Source organism: Capricornis sumatraensis, chromosome 19, assembly GCF_032405125.1.
Source record: "Capricornis sumatraensis isolate serow.1 chromosome 19, serow.2, whole genome shotgun sequence".
NCBI classification, from domain to species: Eukaryota; Metazoa; Chordata; class Mammalia; order Artiodactyla; family Bovidae; genus Capricornis; species Capricornis sumatraensis.
In genome coordinates this window covers 31,360,393-31,378,776 of record NC_091087.1, presented here as the reverse complement: position 1 = coordinate 31,378,776, position 18,384 = coordinate 31,360,393, and the positions used below count along the sequence as shown (strand labels likewise).

At 44.4% G+C, this 18,384-nt stretch overlaps 1 protein-coding gene across 1 annotated transcript in view; it reads left to right on the top strand.

Annotated features, from left to right (window-relative positions):
• ADAMTSL3 (ADAMTS like 3) overlaps positions 1-18,384 on the top strand; it is a 309,610-nt gene that overhangs the window by 264,566 nt on the left and 26,660 nt on the right. Inside the window, exons 23-25 of the mRNA XM_068990959.1 lie at positions 2,731-2,913; positions 13,887-14,070; positions 16,528-16,732. Of these exons, the coding sequence (XP_068847060.1) occupies positions 2,731-2,913; positions 13,887-14,070; positions 16,528-16,732 (572 nt within the window). The remainder of the gene's footprint in view (positions 1-2,730; positions 2,914-13,886; positions 14,071-16,527; positions 16,733-18,384) is intronic.

The following is an 18,384-nucleotide window of genomic DNA, read 5'->3' as shown; positions in this document are numbered from 1 at the left end:
AATAAATAATTTTTTTTAAAAGATAATGTAGTACAAAAACAGCAGTGGTGGGCAAGTTGGAGCTAAATAATATTGACAATGTACTTATAAAGATTGATGCAGATTTTAAGAAAGAATTCATAAAATAAGACATACATGAAAAACTGTAATTCAACTTATTGTATAGCACAAGGAACTATAGCCAGTATCTTGTAATAACTTTTAATGAAGTATGATCTGTAAAAATAGGGAATACCCAAAACTAATATTGTAAATCAGCTGCAATTTTAAAAAGGATAATGTGAAACTAAATTCTAAATTATTTAACAATGTGAGACTAGCAAATAAACTTGTATTTTGATTTAAAAAAAAAGCTGTACTCAAAAGAAAATTAATAGGTTTAAATATTTTAAGTTTTTTAAAAGCCGATTCTCTGGTGGCTCAGTCAGTAAAGGATCCACCTGCAATGCAGGAGACCTGGGTTCGATTCCCGGGTTGGGAAGATCCCCTGGAGAAGGGAATGGCAACCCACTCTAGTATTCTTGCCTGGAGAATTCCATGGACAGAGGAGCCTGGTGGGCTACAGTCCATGGGGTCGCAAAGAGTCAGACACGACTTAGTGACTAACGCTTTCCCCTTTTCACAAATACTAACTCAAAGTTTTAGAAATTTCCATGTGAGTTAGAGTTACAAGGAAATTTCTTTGATTTGACAGCTATCAGAAAGCAAAAGCAAACCACCTGCTTAAGGATAAGACATTAATAATGCTCCCTTTAGAGTTGGAAGCAAGAGAAATGTGCCTGCTCTAACCTATTATTCAGCATTGTTCTAGAGACTTTAGTTAATACAATGCAATAGTTAATAGAAAAATACGTAGGGCTTCCCTGGTGGCTTAGATGGTAAAGAATCTGCCTGCAACGCAGGAGACATGGGTTCGATCCCTGGGTCCAGAAGATTCCCTGGAGAAGGGAATGGCTACCCACTCCAGTATTCTTGCCTAAAGAATTCTGTGGACAGAGGAGCGTGGCAGGCTACAGTCCATGAGGTTGCAAAGAATCAGACATGACTGAGTGAGTAACACTTTCACTTTCATAAATATAAATATAGGAAAAAATGATAAAACTGTCATTACATAGAGGTGATATGATTACTATTAAAAAAAGAAAATTACTTGATAACTATTCAAAATAATAAACTTTAGTAAATGATTAGATACCAGATAAATATGCCAGTGTTTATTGCTTTCCTAATTGTCAGCAATAAACAACTATAAAATATATTTTTAAAGAGCCTGCTTACTATGGAAGTAAAAAATATGCCTAGTAATCTATCAAGAAATATACAGGACCTACCTACACTCTGGTTAACAAGTAAGTTCTGGAGGAAAGTGCATGGGTGTGAATTTCAGATCCAGGGTTTGCTGGCTGGTGTCCTTAGGGAAGTTTAACCTCTCCTTGTGTTTATATTTGAAAAGAAACAACAACAAAAGATAAGTACACCTGTGATTAGCACTTCTCTGAATATTTAGGTTCTGGGCTGGTTTTGCCTTGACCAGCTTCCTTAGCTGTAAGACAAAGCTAACAATGGCTGCTTCCCCAGAGTTGGAAGAAGACTGAGAATCTAAGGGTTCATGGAGCATGTGTTTTGCCTTTTGTGAGATGCATAGCAGACTTCATAATTAGAGCAGTGACATCTCTTTTTTGTCAGAAAGCTTTGCGGTGTCTGCCAGTCTCTCTAGGCAGAGCACTGCAGGAAGATGAGACATCCTCAAAACCAATAACTTTTCTGGATCTCAGACATCATCCAAGGTCACCCCACCTCTTAAGAATCAAATGAGGGACTTCCCTAGTGGTCCAGTGGTTAGGACTCTGTGCTTCCCATGCAGGGGGCCTGGGCTCAATCCCTGGTCAGAGAACTAAGATACCACATGCCACACAGTGCCACCAAAAATAAATAAATAAATAAATAAAAGACACCAATTTAGAAAAATGCAAATGGACTTATTTTTTTAAAAGGAACCTAATGCGATCCCTCTGAGCTTCATACCCCACAGCCCAGCAAACTGCTGAGACTTTGAGACTTCTCCAGATGTGGGAAGAAATTCTTTCAATCCCTCATGTTTCCCTCTGTATCCCAAGATGTCACATACAATCTGTTCACCCTACACTGACCCAAATGTAAAATGCAACCCTTCTTTGTGTTCCCTGATATTATCCTCTTTCACAAAAGTGGGGATGAGCAAAATCTATTTCCCTAAAGATTTTGTATTCTTCCTGAAGGAGGAATGTCACATTTCATGTGCACAGTGGGCCACTTAATGGTCCACATTTGATATTTTTGTTTCCAAAAGCCTTCTTTGCGACAACTCACTGCTAGGAATTTCTGTTTCTGTGCCTCCACATTGATTTGGCTTCATCAGCTCCTCTCTTCCAACCAGTCTTGCATTATCTTTACTCAACTTCAGACTACTCTCCCTTTCCATTGCAGAGCAAGCCCACCCTCTTTGGCTTCTGTTCTTTGACTCAGATGTAAACTACCCCCCTGCTCAGCTGACCAAAGCCCTTTGCTTCAGCAGCATCCCTCACCCGCGATAGAGGAGTGGTAGAAATAGAAAGAGCCATCTTTCCTATTATGTGTGATCAAACCCATTTGCTGGCTTGTGGTCAGAATGCTAAATGGTATTTGTCATATGATTCTGTGGCTCTGTTCTTAAAGGAATTTGCCTTTGTCATATCTGTTTTTATTCCAAAGGTGTCCCTCAGCCTAATGTAACTTGGTTGAAGAAAGGAGGATCTCTGAGTGACAATATTTCCTTGCTTTTCAATGGATCCCTGTTGTTGCAGAACCTTTCCCTTGAAAATGAAGGAACCTACGTCTGCACAGCCACCAATGCTCTTGGAAAGGCAATGGCAACATCCGTCCTCCACTTGCTGGGTAAGTACCAAGTCCTTGTTGTCTTCAAGTGCTTCCTGTAATATGTGCGAAGTAGGACTCGGTTTTGTGGATTCTGGAGTCAAGGAGTAAACAAGTGGACGTTACATGATTTTAACTATTGCTGTCACTGTCCACTTACAAACAGGCACTAAATCTAATACTCTGTCTTTCCTGTTCTTCTCTCAGAAGGCTATGACTGCCTTGCTGCTGCTTCTCTGCCTAAGAACCTACAATGAGATATAAACTTTCTGCCCAGAATCAAGATCCTTCATACTCTGCCTCTATGTGTGTGCTTGTGTGCCAAATTGCTTCAGTTCTGTCTGACTCTTTGTGACCCCATGGATTGTAGCCCACCAGCCTCCTCTGACTGTAGGATTCTCCAGGCAAGCATACTGAAGTAGGTTGTCATGTCCTCCTCCAGGGGATCTTCCCAACCCAGGGATCAAACCCACATCTCGTTCATCCCCTGCATTGGCAAGCAGGTTCTTTTTTGCTAGTGTCACCTGGGAAGCCCATTCTGGCACTACATCTCCTTAATTTATAACCCTGGCCTCTGTACTAAGCTAGCACTAAACTCTGTTTTAGGCAGCGCACTTTCCCGCACTATGATTCAACACCACACACACACACACAGAGCTTCCCACCTTGTGATCCAACACCACACACACACACCATGCAGCTTACTCTGGAAATCTGGCTTCCATTCATACTGCTCTCCCAGGAAGAAGTGGCCTTCACAGCCTTAGTCATGTTGCCCCAGTACCTCCCATTGATAGCTTACAGTGAAGAGTGCCAGATTCATGATCTCCGAAGGAGAGAATTTTGCTTCGGGACCAAAGACACAGTTTCAGTCACTCAGAACTTCATATGGCCGAAGTGTTATTACAGTGAAAAAGGGCCAGAGAAAGCTTCTGACATAGACATCAGAAGGGGATGGAGAGTGCCCCCACTCACCAGTTCAGGTGTGGCTTTATATACTTTTTCAATTGATTACTAGCAATAGATTAAGAGAATATCTCAAGGTTTTAAAGGTCTTTCTAGACCCACTCCAACAACATATATCTTAAAATAACAGGAATAGTCAGAAGGTTTTTCTTAAGAAGGAGAAATATGTCCTCAAGCAAGATACATTGTTGTTATATAATCATTAGTTCAGTTCAGTTCAGTTCAGTTCAGTTCAGTCGCTCAGTCGCTCCAACTCTTTGCAACCCCGTGAACCGCAGCGTGCCAGGCCTCCCTGTCCATCACCAACTCCCAGAGTCCACCCAAACCCATGTCTGTCAAGTCGATGATGCCATCCAACCATCTCATCCTCTGTTGTCCTCTTCTCCTCCTGCCCTCAATCTTTCCCAGCATCAGGGTCTTTTCCAATGAGTCAGCTCTTCACATCAAGTGGCCAAAGTATTGGCGTTTCAGCTTCAACATCAGTCCTTCCAATGAACACCCAGGACTGATCTCCTTTAGGATGGACTGGTTGGATCTCCTTGCAGTCCAGGGGACTCTCAAGAGTCTTCTCCAACACTACAGTTCAAAAGCATCAATTCTTTGGCGCTCAGATTTCTTTATAGTCCAACTCTCACATCCATACATGGAAAAACCATAGCCTTGACTAGATGGACCTTTGTTGGCAAAGTAATGTTAGCTCTGGGCTTAAAGAAAGTTAGTCTTAGGGGAAATAGATTGTTGTAGCAACTCAAAGCTTAAGAAAAAATATCTTAAGTGACTAAGACAAGGAATGTAGAAAAAAGTTTGTCTCTTTCTCCTCCTCGAGGGTCCTGGTCCTCTTATTGACCTACCTAAGAATTAGCTCTTTCACTGTCCTTTAAACCACCTGAATTCGTATCTCCTATGTGAATCCTTCTCTGATTGCTTTGGACCTCTCCTTTCTCACCGCTTGGTCCCTGACTGAGTCCTGGCAAACATTAGTCTCCAGTTGTTTCCTCCACTAAACTGTGGGTCCCTTCATGCTAGAGACCATGTCTAATGTTTCTTTTGTGCCCTAAGAATATAATATAGTATGAGGCACCCAGCAGGTGCTCAATAATTACTAATCAGTGGAGTCAGTATTATAGATTGGGAAAGGTCATTGCAGTGAGCCCCTGGAACAGGATGGCACTTGGATGCTTCTGCTGCTGTCTTTAGGGATAATATCTGGAGCTCAGCAAACTCTTGACACCAGAATGAGCATCAAGTTGCGATGGTTTGAAGACTCAGTAAATAATGCTCCTCTTTCTCCCCAGAGTTTGGAAGCAATTGAGAGTTGATCACAGAAGTCAGCTAGACTGACATGAGATATCATTCATTACTCCCCCTTTGTATCTCCAGCACCTCAGACAGGTGTAAGTGTTAAATAAATGTCACATAAATGGATAATATTGGATCAGTGGCAGAACCGGTATGAGATTATAGAATCCACTGCTGAACTAAGGGGATGATGGAAAGAGCTGTCTCCATGGCTTTTCTTGTTGGCAATTAGAGGAACCCAGAGACATAAATGGGTTTCCCTGATGGTTCAGCAGTAAAAAAAAAAATCCACCTGCAATTCGGGAGACCCAGGTTTAATCCCTGGATCAGAAAGATCACCTGGAGGAGGCAACGGCAACCCACTCCAGTGTTGTCGCCTGGGAATCCCGTGGACAGAACAGTCTGGCGGGCTACCGTCCCTAAGGTTGCAAAGAGTTGGACACAGCCGAGCACACATGCAGTCACAGAGACATAAATAGATGGGGAGTTGGAATAGTCACGCGTGAAGCCCTCTCATGTTCATTACCTCTTTTGATGTTTACAATAGCACAATGTTGAGGCCAGTAATCTTATATCCAGTTGTATAAATGAGGAAACCTGAGACTCATAAAAGTGTGTGCTAGATCCCAAATATATATTTGTCTCTTTCAGTGTTCCTCATATCACCCCCCGGACTCTCAGTGCTGGCCAGAAAGACCTTGGTATGCCTCTTGTTGTTGTTCAGTCTCTGAGTCATGTCTGACTCATTGTGACCCCATGGACTGCAGCACGCCAGGCCCAAAGACCTCTGTGGTCCTCTAGGATCTTAATATGGAAGATTTTCAACAGATGGGGTAGGCTTAGCCTGTCTAATGCTAGTGCCTTCCCTCAGGTCCCTGAGAATTCAGTTCCAGCCTTACCCCTCCCTTCCCCCCTCCACTCAGGGGTCTGCATGGTGTCTCAGTTCTGCCCCACACATCTCTTCAGACGTCTCTGCAGTCGGGCAGCTCATGACTGTAGTCACATGACTGACAAATCAAGAATGACGTCACACAATATACAGCATTCCTCCACCATTGTCTGCTCTTACACTTATGCTGCACAACTTTCCTAAAAGCATGCACCTGTCACCATGTGAGGTCCCCTCTAAAGCATCACCCCTTGTCCTGTTCCCGAAGCTGTCTGGTGGGGAGGAGCCTGTCAGCCCCAGTTGCTTCCTCCAGTTCCTACTGGAATTCTGGTGAATGTATTTTTTCCTACCTTGTTAGTTAGGCTGTAAACCCTGAAGACATGTAGAGATGCTATGTGTTAGTGTAGCTAAGAACCTGTTCAACTTGTCCCTTCCATGTGGAATCTTAAAAAAAAATTCACTCCTGAGGAAGCCCAGGGAGCTCATATCCCAAATGAGCATCATTATTTGTGGTAACACAGGTATTGGTTTCTAGTTGCAAAATGATCGCTAACTTGGTAAATGTCTATAGAGGCAAGATTTGCTAAGGATTGTTGAATCAATTCTTTCATTGGTCTTCTTTCACAAGTATGTTTTCCCACACATATTAACTTTGTTATGTTTCAGTGCTTAGTCACAAGAACCTAATCAAGGTATGTCTTGCAAAACTCTTTAAGAGGCCAAGAGAGAGGGGCAGAGTTAAGAAAATCAAAATGTTTACGAGAATGAGGTTTAACTCTGTGGCTGAGGACTTGCAAAGCATGAAGATAATGGGACCCTTCATTCTCAAAATAGTGACATATTATCTACAGCTACAGATCCATTCTAAAGGAGATCGGTCCTGGGTGTTCTTTGGAAGGAATGATGCTAAAGCTGAAACTCTAGTACTTTGGCCACCTCATGCGAAGAGTTGACTCATTGGAAAAGACTGTGATGCTGGGAGGGATTGGGGGCAGGAGGAGAAGGGGACGACAGAGGATGAGATGGCTGGATGGCATCACCGACTCGATGGATGTGAATCTGAGTGAACTCTGGGAGTTGGTGATGGATAGGGAAGCCTGGCGTGCTGCGATTCATGGGGTCGCAAAGAGTCAGACACAACTGAGCAGCTGAACTGAACTGAGCAGATTCTTTATTGAGAATAAAGATCCTTGGTACTTAGGATAAAAAAGCAAATCAGAAATGCCTGTATCACAGGGAACCCATACTGCTGATCTCAGCTCCTTGTAGCTTAAAATGAATGAATTGCAGAAGGACACACAGAAGTTGCTGTCTGACCTCATGTTTTATTATGTCTACTCTATAGGAACAGTAAGGCTACGTGATCTCAATCTTTTAAATCTTTAGCCAGTGTCTTTCATTTTCAGGTTATGTCATGTAGAATGTAACTCTGCAAATAGAGATTCTAGAGATGTGGATGCAGGGAGAGCATAGAAGGAGAAAATCGTGTTGAGTCGCCATTCAACAAGCCAGCTCATGTTATTTATGAGATGATTATCTAGGGGTATTTACGTGATACCATTTTCTCTTCTTTTAGACATAATGCTACCATCCTTACAAGCACCTTCATCCATTCATTCAACATTAGTCTGTTTGCACTACCATAACAACGTAGCACAGACCAGCATGGAGGGGGTGGCTTACAAACAACAGGCATTTCATTTATTTCTTGCAGTTCTGAAGGCAGGGAAATCCAAGATCAAGGTAGGGCCAGATCTGATGTCTGATGAGGGCCAGCTTCCTGGTTCACAGACAGTCATCTTTTCTCTGTGTCCTCTTATGGCCAAAGCAATAAAGGGGCTCCCTGGGGCTTCTTTCATTAGGGCACTAATCTCACTCATGAGGGCTCCACCTATGAGACCTGATTACTCCCCAAAGCCCCCACCTCCTGGGTGTTAGGATGTGACACAAATTTTAGAGAGACACAAACATTCAGACACAAACAGCCATGTTCAACAAGTACTTGCCCAGTGCTTGCTTGCTTTTGCCAGAGCTGGGAATACGTAGACGACCTAGCCCTTGAGAGGCTCATAGTCTAGAGAAGGAGATGCTCGTGTGAACAGATATTTTGAAGCAGACTGACAAACGCAGTAATAGTTGTTTGTTGTTCAGCCGCTAAGTCATGTCTGACACTTTGCGACCCTGTGGACTGCAACATGCCACACTTGGCTGTCCTTCACTGTCTCCTGGAGTTTGCTCAAAGTCACGTCCATTGAGTCGGTGATGCTATCTAACCATCTCATCCCTCATCCTCTGCCACCTCCTTTGCCGTTTGCCTTCAGTCTTTCCCAGCATCAGGGTCTTTCCCAGTGAGTCAGCTCCAACGGACACAGTAGCTCTGAGGAGGGGTCCCTAATGCTCTCTGGAGAAGCCAACCAGGTTTCCACATAAGTCAGAATGTTGCTCTGGGAGGAGGAAGAAGAATGTTTCAGGCAGAGAAATCAGGATGTGCAAAGGCAGAGAGAAGTTCCATGTGGAATGGAACATGAAAATCAAATGAATGCCTTCAAATCAGTTAATTAAAAGATTGGATACTCATGAGGCTGAAATTGCTGGTAAAGGTGACATCTTTGGAATATGTAAAACTTTGATTTATTGAAACTACCTACATTGTTCTACCGCCTCCTGCACACACACATGCACCACACACACACAAACACACACACGTGTACATTGTGGAATATGCCAAACCTTCAGTGGCTATCATTTCAAAGAAATTCATTTGTCACCTTAACAAATACTGGCTGAGCACCTAAGTATGTAATGGGTCTAGTCTCAAGGATTTGGCATTCCCGTCGGAGAGATGGATAATAAACCAGTAAACAAATAGTGTACAGGATATTTCTCTGTGGAAAGTGCTATGAAGAAAAGGAAATAGGGTGGTGAGCCCCGTGGTGATTGCGCATCACCACTTTAGCCTTCTGAGGAGGTGATACGTGAGTCCAGACCTAAAGGATAGGGTGGAGCCATCCATCCCAAGAGGTGAGGAAAGAGCATTTCTGGCAGAGGGAACAGTAAGTGTGAGGACTCTAAAGTGAGCACAGGCTGTGCACGGTCAAGGAACAGAAAGAAGATTTGTGTGGTGAGGGTTCGGTGGGGTAGAAGGAGAAGGTGTGTGAGATGAAGCTGGAGATCTTCTGAGGACCAAATCATTCAAGGCTTTGAAGGTCAAAGTAAAGACTGGAGTTTTATTCCCAAAACATGAGAAGCCACTGAGGAGTTCTATATGGGAGGAAATAATGATCTACAAATTTGTGTCAAAAATCATTCATCATAAAATGAAAAAAAAAAATTGGACCTCATCAAAAATGTGCTAATCAAAGACACTATTAAGAATAGGAACACATAAGCCTCAGACTGGGAGAAAGATTGGCAGTCCTGTGTCTGATAAAGAACTTATATCCAGAATATATGAGGAACAATGAACTCTCCCCTCCCCGAGAAAGACAATGGCAAAAGACTTGAAGTTCACAAAAAAGACTGACAGATGGAATCAGGAAAATGAACATTGAAAGCGCAATGAGATGCAGTATCGCGCCTACCAGAAGAGTGAAAACCTACTGATGCCGTAAACTTTCTGGCATCAAAAGAAATCCCCAATGCACTGCAGATAGATGGATAAAGTGGGACAGCCACATTGGAAAACTATGTGGCAGTTTCTAATAAAGTTATGCACATACCTACCCTTGACCCAACAATTCCAAACACAGGTATTTACTCAAGAAAAATGAAAACATGTTCACAAAAAAAGAAAAACATACAAGCATGTTCTTTGCAGTTTTTACTTCATAATGACTATTAATAGGAGAATGGATAAACTATGGTATATTCATACAATGGAGTAGTATTCAGCAATAAAAAAGAATGAGCTACTGATATACACAATATGTGTGAATCTCAAAAATATGTGTGAATCTTCTTTTAAGCAAAAGAAGACAGACAGAAAAGAGCACCTATTGTATGAAGTCCAAGAACAGATAGTACTGATGTATGCTGACAGAAATAAAGAAGTAGTTGCCTAGGAGGAGGGGCAGTACAGTTCAGTTCAGTTGCTCAGTTGTGTCCAACTCTTTGTGACCCCATGGGCCACAGCACGCCAGGCTTCCCTGTCCATCACTAACTCCCAGAGTTTACTCAAACTCATGTCCATCGAGTCGGTGATGCCATCCAACCATCTCATCCTCTATCGTCCCCTTCTCCTCCCGCCTTCAATCTTTCCCAGCCTCAGGGTCTTTTCCAGTGAGTCAGTTCTTCACATCATGTGGCCAAAGTATTGGAGTTTTAGCTTCAGCATCAGTCCTTCCAATGAACACACAGGACTGATCTCCCTTAGGATGGACTGGTTGGATCTCCTTGCAGTCCAAGGGAGTCTCAGGAGTCTTCTCCAACACCACAGTTCAAAAGCATCAATTCTTTGGCGCTCAGCCTTCTTCACAGTCCAACTCTCACATCCATGCATGACCACTGGAAAAACCATAGCCTTGACTAGATGGACCTTTGTTGGCAAAGTAATATCTCTGCTTTTCAATATGCTATCTAGGATGGTCATAACTTCCCTTCCAAGGAGTAAGTGTCTTTTAATTTCATGGCTGCAGTCACCAACTGCACCAGTTTTGGAGCCCCCAAAAATGAAGTCTGGCACTGTTTCCCCATATATTTGACATGAAGTGATGGGACCAGATGCCATGATCTTTGTTTTCTGAATGTTGAGCTTTTAGCCAACTTTTTCACTCTCCTCTTTCACTTTCATCAAGAGACACTTTAGTTCTTCTTTGATTTCTGCCATAAGGGTGGGTATCATTTGCATATCTGAGGTTATTGATATTTCTCCCAACAATCTTGATTCCAGCTTGTGCTTATTCCAGCCCAGATTTTGTGTGATGTGTTCTGCATATAAGTTAAATAAGCAGGGTGACATTATACAGCCTTGATGTACTCCTTTCTCGATTTGGAACCAGTCTGTTGTTCCATGTCCAGTTCTAACAGTTGCTTCCTGACCTGCATACAGATTTCTCAGGAGGCAGGCAAGGTGGTCTGGTATACCCATCTCTTGAAGAATTTTCCACAGTTTATTGTGATCCACACAGCCAAAGGCTTTGGCGCAGTCAATAAGCAGCAGTAAATGGTTTTCTGGAACACTGTTGCTTTTTCAGTGATCCAGTGAATGTTGGCAATTTGATCTCTGGTTCCTCTGCCTTTTCTAAATCCAGCTTGAACATCTGGAAGTTCACAGTTCACATACTATTGAAGCATGGCTTGGAGAATTTTGAGCCTTACTTTGCTAGCATGTGAGATAAGTACAATCGTGCAGTAGTTGGAACAATCTTGGCATTGCCTTTCTTTGGAATTGGAAGGAAAACTGACCTTTTCCAGTCCTGTGACCACTGCTGAGTTTTCCAAATTTGCTTGCATATTGAGTGCAGCACTTTCACAGCATCATCTTTTAGGATTTGAAATAACTGGAATTCCATCACCTCCACTAACTTTGTTCGTACTAATGCTTCCTAAGACCCACTTGACTTCACATTCCAGGATGTCTGGCTCTAGGTGAGTGATCACATCATTATGGTAAGCTGGGTCATGATGACCTTTTTTGTACAGTTCTTTTGTATATTCTTGCCACCTCTTCTTGATATCTTCTGCTTCTGTTAGGTCCATACCATTTCTGTCCTTTATTGTGCCCATCTTTGCATGAAATGTTCCCTTGGTATCTCTTAATTTTCTTGAAGAGATCTCTAGTCTTTTCCACTCTATTATTTTCCTCTGTTTCTTTGCATTAGTCACTGAAGAAGGCTTTCTTCTCTCTCCTTGCTATTCTTTGGAACTCTGCACTCAGATGGGTATATCTTTCCTTTTCTCCTTTGTCTTTAGCTTCTCCTCTTTTCTCAGCTATTTGTAAGGCCTCCTCAGACAACCATTTTGCATTTTTGCATTTCTTTTTGTTGGGGATGGTCTTGCTCACTGCCTCTTGTACAATGTCATAAACCTCAGTCCATAGTTCTTCAGGCACTCTATCAGATCTAATCCCTTGAATCTATTTGTCATTTCCACTGTATAATCATAAGGGGTTTGATTTAGGTCTTCCATTCACAAAGTAGTGGTTTTCCCTGCCTTCTTCAATTTAAGTCTGAATTTGGCAATAATGAGGTCATGATCTGAGCCACAGTCAGCTCCCAGTCTTGTTTTTGCTGACTGTATGGAGCTTCTCCATCTTTGGCTGCAAAGAATGGAATCACTCTGATTTTGGTGTTGACCATCTGGTAATGTCCATGTGCAGAGTCTTCTCTTGTGTTGTTGGAAGATGGTATTTGCTATGACCAGTGTGTTCTTTTGGCAAAACTCTGTTAGCTTTTAACCTGCTTCATAGATGAGAGGACACTTTGTGAGTGATGAAATGTATATACCTTGCTCTGGATCATGGTTACCTAAGTACATACAATTGTGAAAACTCATAGAACTGCATGTTTGACATATGAGCATTTTTTCTTATATGAATTATAACTCAATAAGAAGAGGTGTATTTTTTAAAAGAAATGCATGTATGTCTTGCCTTGAACTGTCTTGCCTTTATGAAATCTGACATAGAGTTAGTTATGGCGTCAGACACACTGAGTTCCAGTCCAGCTGCAGGACCTCGGAGAAGTCACATAGCTTCTTTCCATTTCTACCTCTGCAAGTAAAAATAATCTAAATCACAAGATGGCTATGAGAATTAAATGGAAAATTGATGTTAAAGTGTTTAACTCAGTACCTATCACCTGGAAACTTCTCAATAAACTTAGCTATTTCTAAAAAATGTTTTAAATAAACTGTAGGGCACCTAAAAATGTGTACTGGTCTGCTTTGCAAATGATATGCAACTTAGGACAAAATTCCAAAATGAAAAGGAAGGACTGGAAAACAGTTAAGCTAAAGGCATAGGTGTACTCAGTGGAGCAGCCGGTGGACACAGCTGGCAGCAATTTCTTACTTGTGATTATTTCAAGATAATCTGGTACTTTCTGTGATCATACACAAATCTGTCATCGTCATGTCCAACTTTATCTTTTCATCCAGTGTCAAAAGGGAAAGGAAAGGCTGCTTGGAATGAGGACTAAAAGGAAAACAAACCATGATTATTAGAGGTGGTCAGCTTCAATTTTTTAAAGGAAACTCCTGTTTTCACAGAGGGCTCTATGGCAAATTATTTATTCAGCTTCAGGACTCATCTGAAGTTTAAATTAAGAATTAGTGGAGAAGTAAGAATGGAATTGAAATGTATCTTGAACCTGTCTGCTTAATCCCTGCTCCCTGCTAAATCATCTTTCATCTCTCTCAGTCTGATCCACTTTTGAGAAAGAGAATGCATTAGGGCATCCCCGGAGAGACCCTCCTCTCTTGTCCTCTTGGCTCTGCTTGGAGAGTCTTGAGAAGCCGGCCCACTGCACAGTTTCTCCTCCTTCTCTGGGACTTTTCTGGCAGACCTAGCTGGCCTGAGACAACCCCTTTCCCAGGCTGTATGTCTTGCCTTGAACTGTCAAGGGGCCTTTGTGAAATGTGAGGTAGTATTTTGAAAGAGTTAGATTTGGCATCAGACACGCTGGGTTCCAGTCCAGCTATAGGACCAAGGGCTCCATCTTGGCTGTAATAACCCCCGCAGTTATGACAATGAGCTAGTCAAGGGAAAATGAGATAAAGGACCCCTTTACCCCACCTGATGGCAGATTCTCTGTGTGCTGCTCAGAGAGCCCGACGGGCAGCTAACCAGAAAGCAGCTCGTGGTGGTCTGTGGCCATCAGTGACATTCCTTTTCTTTCTGCAGAGACTTTCTGGGAGCTTGGCAACTGGACTCATTGTTCTGCCACGTGCGGCCACTTGGGAGCCCAAGTTCAGAGACCCCAGTGCCTGATGGCCAACGGGCAGGAAGTGAGCGAGGCCTTCTGTGACCAGCTCCGCAAGCCACAGGCTGCGCTCCAGCCCTGTAACATCCGGGACTGCCCCCCAAGGTGTGTGCAGTCACTTCTCTGCTTCCTACCAGTGTTTGACTTGTTTTAAAATGCATAGTAATTTGGACTGAATATCTCAGCCACTAAGATTTGTTTTATGTGGACTATACTAGGTGCTCAGCAAAGTAGTTTCTATGGATCACTTCAGTGTCACCTATCAAGTCAATATCGTTCATTTTCTTTTTTAAAAAATTTATTTTATTTTCTTTCTTTCTTTCTTTTTTGGTTATGCTACACCACGTAACCAACCAGGGATTGAACAAAGTCCCGTGCACCAGAAGCTCAGAGTCTTAACCGCTGGGCCTCTAGGGATGTCTGCAGCGTTGTTCATACTCTATTACACACTTGGAAAGACTCGCCTAGGCCACACATTTGTGAGGGCCAGAATTCAAACTGGGTTAGTCTGATTTCAGAGCTTCTGGTCTTAATTGCCATTCTCACCTGCTCCCTGCACTCACAATGGACCTTATGAGCATGGGGAAGCTGACTTCATGGGTTCACCTCAGAGATATGGCAGTAGGCCAGCATCACAAGAGGCACTCATGAAAAGCACCATTCCTTACCCCCACGGGTGGTGGTGTTATTCAGTCGCCTGTCGTGTCTGACTCTTTGTGGCCCCATAGACCGCAGCACGCCAGGCCTCCCTGCCCCTCACCATCTCTCGGAGTTTGCCCAAGTTCATATTCATTGCATTGATGATGCTATCTAGCCATCTCATCCTCTAATGCCCTCTTCTTCTTCTGCCCTACATCTTTCCCAGCATCAGGGACTTTTCCAGTGAGTCATCTGTTCTCATCAGGTGACCAAAATGCTGGAGCTTCAGCTTCAGCATTAGTCCCTCCAGTGAATATTCAGGTTGATCTCCTTTAAGATTGACTGGTTTGATATCCTTGCTGTCCAAAGGACTTTCAGGAGTCTTCTCCAGCACCGCAGTTCAAAGGCATCCTCACTTCTTTGGTGTTCTGCCTTCTTTGTGGTCCAGCTCTCACAGCTGTACATGCCCACTTGGAAGACCACAGTCTTGACTATACGGACCTTTGTTGGCAGAGTAATAATGTCTCTGCTTTGCAACAGACTGTCTAGGTTTCTCATCACTTTCCTGGCAAGAAGCAATTATCTTCTGATTTCATGGCTACAGTCACCATCCACAGTGATTTTGGAGCCCAAGAAGAGGAAATCTGTCACTACTTCCACCTTTTCCCTTTCTATTTGCCATGCAGTAATGCAGCCAGATGCCATGGTCTTAGGGTTTTTTTGCTATGTAGTCTTAAGCTGGCTCTTTTGCTCTGCTCCTTCACCCTCATCAAGAGGCTCTTTAGTTCGTCTTCACTTTCTGCCATTAGAGTGGTATCATCTGCATCTCCAGGGGTAAAGCCATTAATAACCTTTCGATATCATAGATGACACAAATCAATAGTTTTAAATGTATCCAAAATCAAACTCCACCAAATCTGATCTGCCCCTAGTTCATGTTTCAGATCACAATGACTACATCGAAAGCTACCCACCCCCCTTTCCTCTCACTTCCACCCATTCCTGTCGGTTTCCCACTGTTCGCAATGTCTTTGTCATTGCTCACAAGGGCCACGACAGGAGCCTCCTGAGTTTTGTCTCCTCTCTAGAGTGCCTCGTCCACTCTATAAGCAGAAACATCTTTTATTTATTTTTTATTGGAGAATAGTTGCTTTATGATGTCTTTCTACTGTACAGCAGAGTTAATCAGTCACATGTACACATACATCCCCTCTTCTTTGGATTTCTTTCCCATTTAGGTCACCACAGAACGCTAAGTAGAGTTCCCTGTGTGATACAGTAGGTTTTCATTAGTTATCTGTTTTATACAGAGTAGTGTATATATGTCAATCCCAGTCTCCCAGTTCATCTTCCCAGATGGCAATAATGGTAAAGAATCTGCCTCCCAATGCAGGAGCTGCAGGAGACTGGTTCGATCCCTGGGTTGGGAATATCCTCTGGGGGAGGAGATAGCAACCTCTCCAGTATTCTTGCTTGGAAAATCCCATGGACAGAGGAGCCCAGTGGGCTACACCCCATGGGGTCGTAAGAATCAGACAAGTCTGAGCAACCAAACAACAACAAGGAGCACACAGGTGCTACCTCCTTTTTTCTTCCCTTTGGTTTCCATGAGTTGAAAATCACCTTTCCAAAATTTCCACCTAATTTTGCCCCAGCTCTGCTCTCTGAGGCCACACAGCTGATGGCTCTAACATCCCTGAGGACGACTTTGTCCCGCTCCGATGCTATTGTCTCTACATGGTGATTCTGTTGCTTCTGAGTGAAAGGAAATCTGAGAGTATGGCTGCGAGTTATTGTGCTGCTGCCCACTCCCAGAGACACGTGTCGGCCCTGAAACAGTCACAATGCTAGAATGGGCTTTCTCTTTGGAAGACAGTCCCCATAGGGTCTGACCTACTAAGCTCCTGTAGTTTTTGTTCTTAGGTGGCTCACAGGCGCGTGGTCAGAGTGCTCTGTGTCTTGTGGTGAAGGATTCCGCAGTCGGCAAGTGACATGTAAGCGCACAAGAGCCAATGGAACGGTGCAGGCATTACCGCCGAGAGTGTGCATCCTCAGAGACAGGCCTCTGGGGAGAAGACCGTGTTCCAGTCACCCCTGTGTTCAAGGGCTCGTTGAACAAGGGAACCAGGTAACGCTGACAAACCTAGTATTTAAAAACCATCCAGTCCCTGTGGTCAAACCCACACATCCAAAAAGGGGCTTCCCCTGGCAGTGCAGTGTTAGGACTTTGCCTTCCAATGCAAGGGATGTGGGTTCCATCCCTGGTCGGGGAGCTAAGATGCCACACGCCATGAGGCCAAAACATAAAATGAGCAATATCGTAACAGAGCCCCACCCGCCAGGGCCCTCCCCACAGCGGAGAGGAGAGCACCGACTCCTGCAGGACATTCAGGAAACTCATCTGCACAGGGCGCCGACCACACTGCACACCAGTGGTTCTCTTCCATCCTAGACCTCCTGGTCAATATTAACACAGGCTGCAGAGGTCAAAAGTTCCCCTCAGCCCTTCTGAAAGTGTTCAGTATTGTCAGTGTGGGAGAATAATGTACGCTTTCTGCACATCTGCCCTGGGGTGCAGCAGTTGTTGCTCTTGAGAATCATTGTGCTAATTCTTAGGTCATTAACTCCAAGTCCTACATGACTACACACTTCTCTAACTGGGGAGGATGCAAAACAGAGGGAGATACATCTTTCTGGAGAAATAAAGTTAATTAAAACTATGAAGAACCAAGGAGTTGGCAAAAACTATCCCCTCCACCACCAACATGAAAGGGGGGAGTGTGGGGGAAGGGGGCACATGCCCCAGGGGACAGTCCAGTCTGTGAAGTTTCACCCAGTGGCGGAGGAGGGGCAGCTGGGTCAGGGTGGCGCCTCTTCTGGTCCCCAGGCATCTCCAGACCATCCTCTGAGCTGGCCAGGGCTCCTGATGGCTGTGGAGGTGCTGGATTTGAATCCCAATTTCCATTTGACTGGGTCTCAGGGAGCTCGGCAGGGCTGCTTTTGTCTTGGTCAGTCATCCATGGGTTGTTTCTAGGCCTACTTTACTTGTGCGGGTTTTGCTGGGCAGTCCACAACAGCAATGTAATATGATAAACCTCCATATTCTCCCAGCCATGCCCCTCTTTTTCCTGCTGAGGCCAGAGGAAGGGGCTGGGGAGTGGACTGCCCGGCTTGGTAGGAGCGTCCGGTGGTGTTGGCCACACTCAGGGGTAGTGGGTTCCCTCTGGGGCCTTGCTGCTAATGTCACGGGTACCGTGGGTGTCTTGGGTGCCACAGGTGCCGCTGGTGTCTGGGTGCCACTCTTGTCCGAGGTGCTGCTGGCGTCTTGGGTGTCATGGGTGCCACTGATGTCACGGGTGCCGCTCTTGCAATGGGTGCTGCTCTTGCCGTGGGTGTCATGAGTGCTGCTGGTGTCACAGGTGTCACTCGTGCCACGGGTGTCGTGGGTGCCACTGATGTCATGGGAGCTGCTGGTGTGTCAGGTGCTGCTCTTGCCGCGAGTGTCTCGGCTGCCGCTGGTGTCTCGGGTATCGCGGGTGCCGCTGGTGTCACGGGTGTCGCGCTTGTCGCGGCTATCACTGATGTCTTGGATGCCGCTGATGTCTCGGATGCTGCTGGTGTGTCGGGTGCCACCTGTGCCGCAGATATCATTGGTGCCCCGGGTGTCAGGCATGCGATGGGTGTGGCAGGTGTCGGGGGTGCCATGGGTGGAGGGAGTGGCCCCATGGTCACACCAGGAAGATGGGGTAGGTGGGGGAATGGTAGGGTCAGTGATCTCGT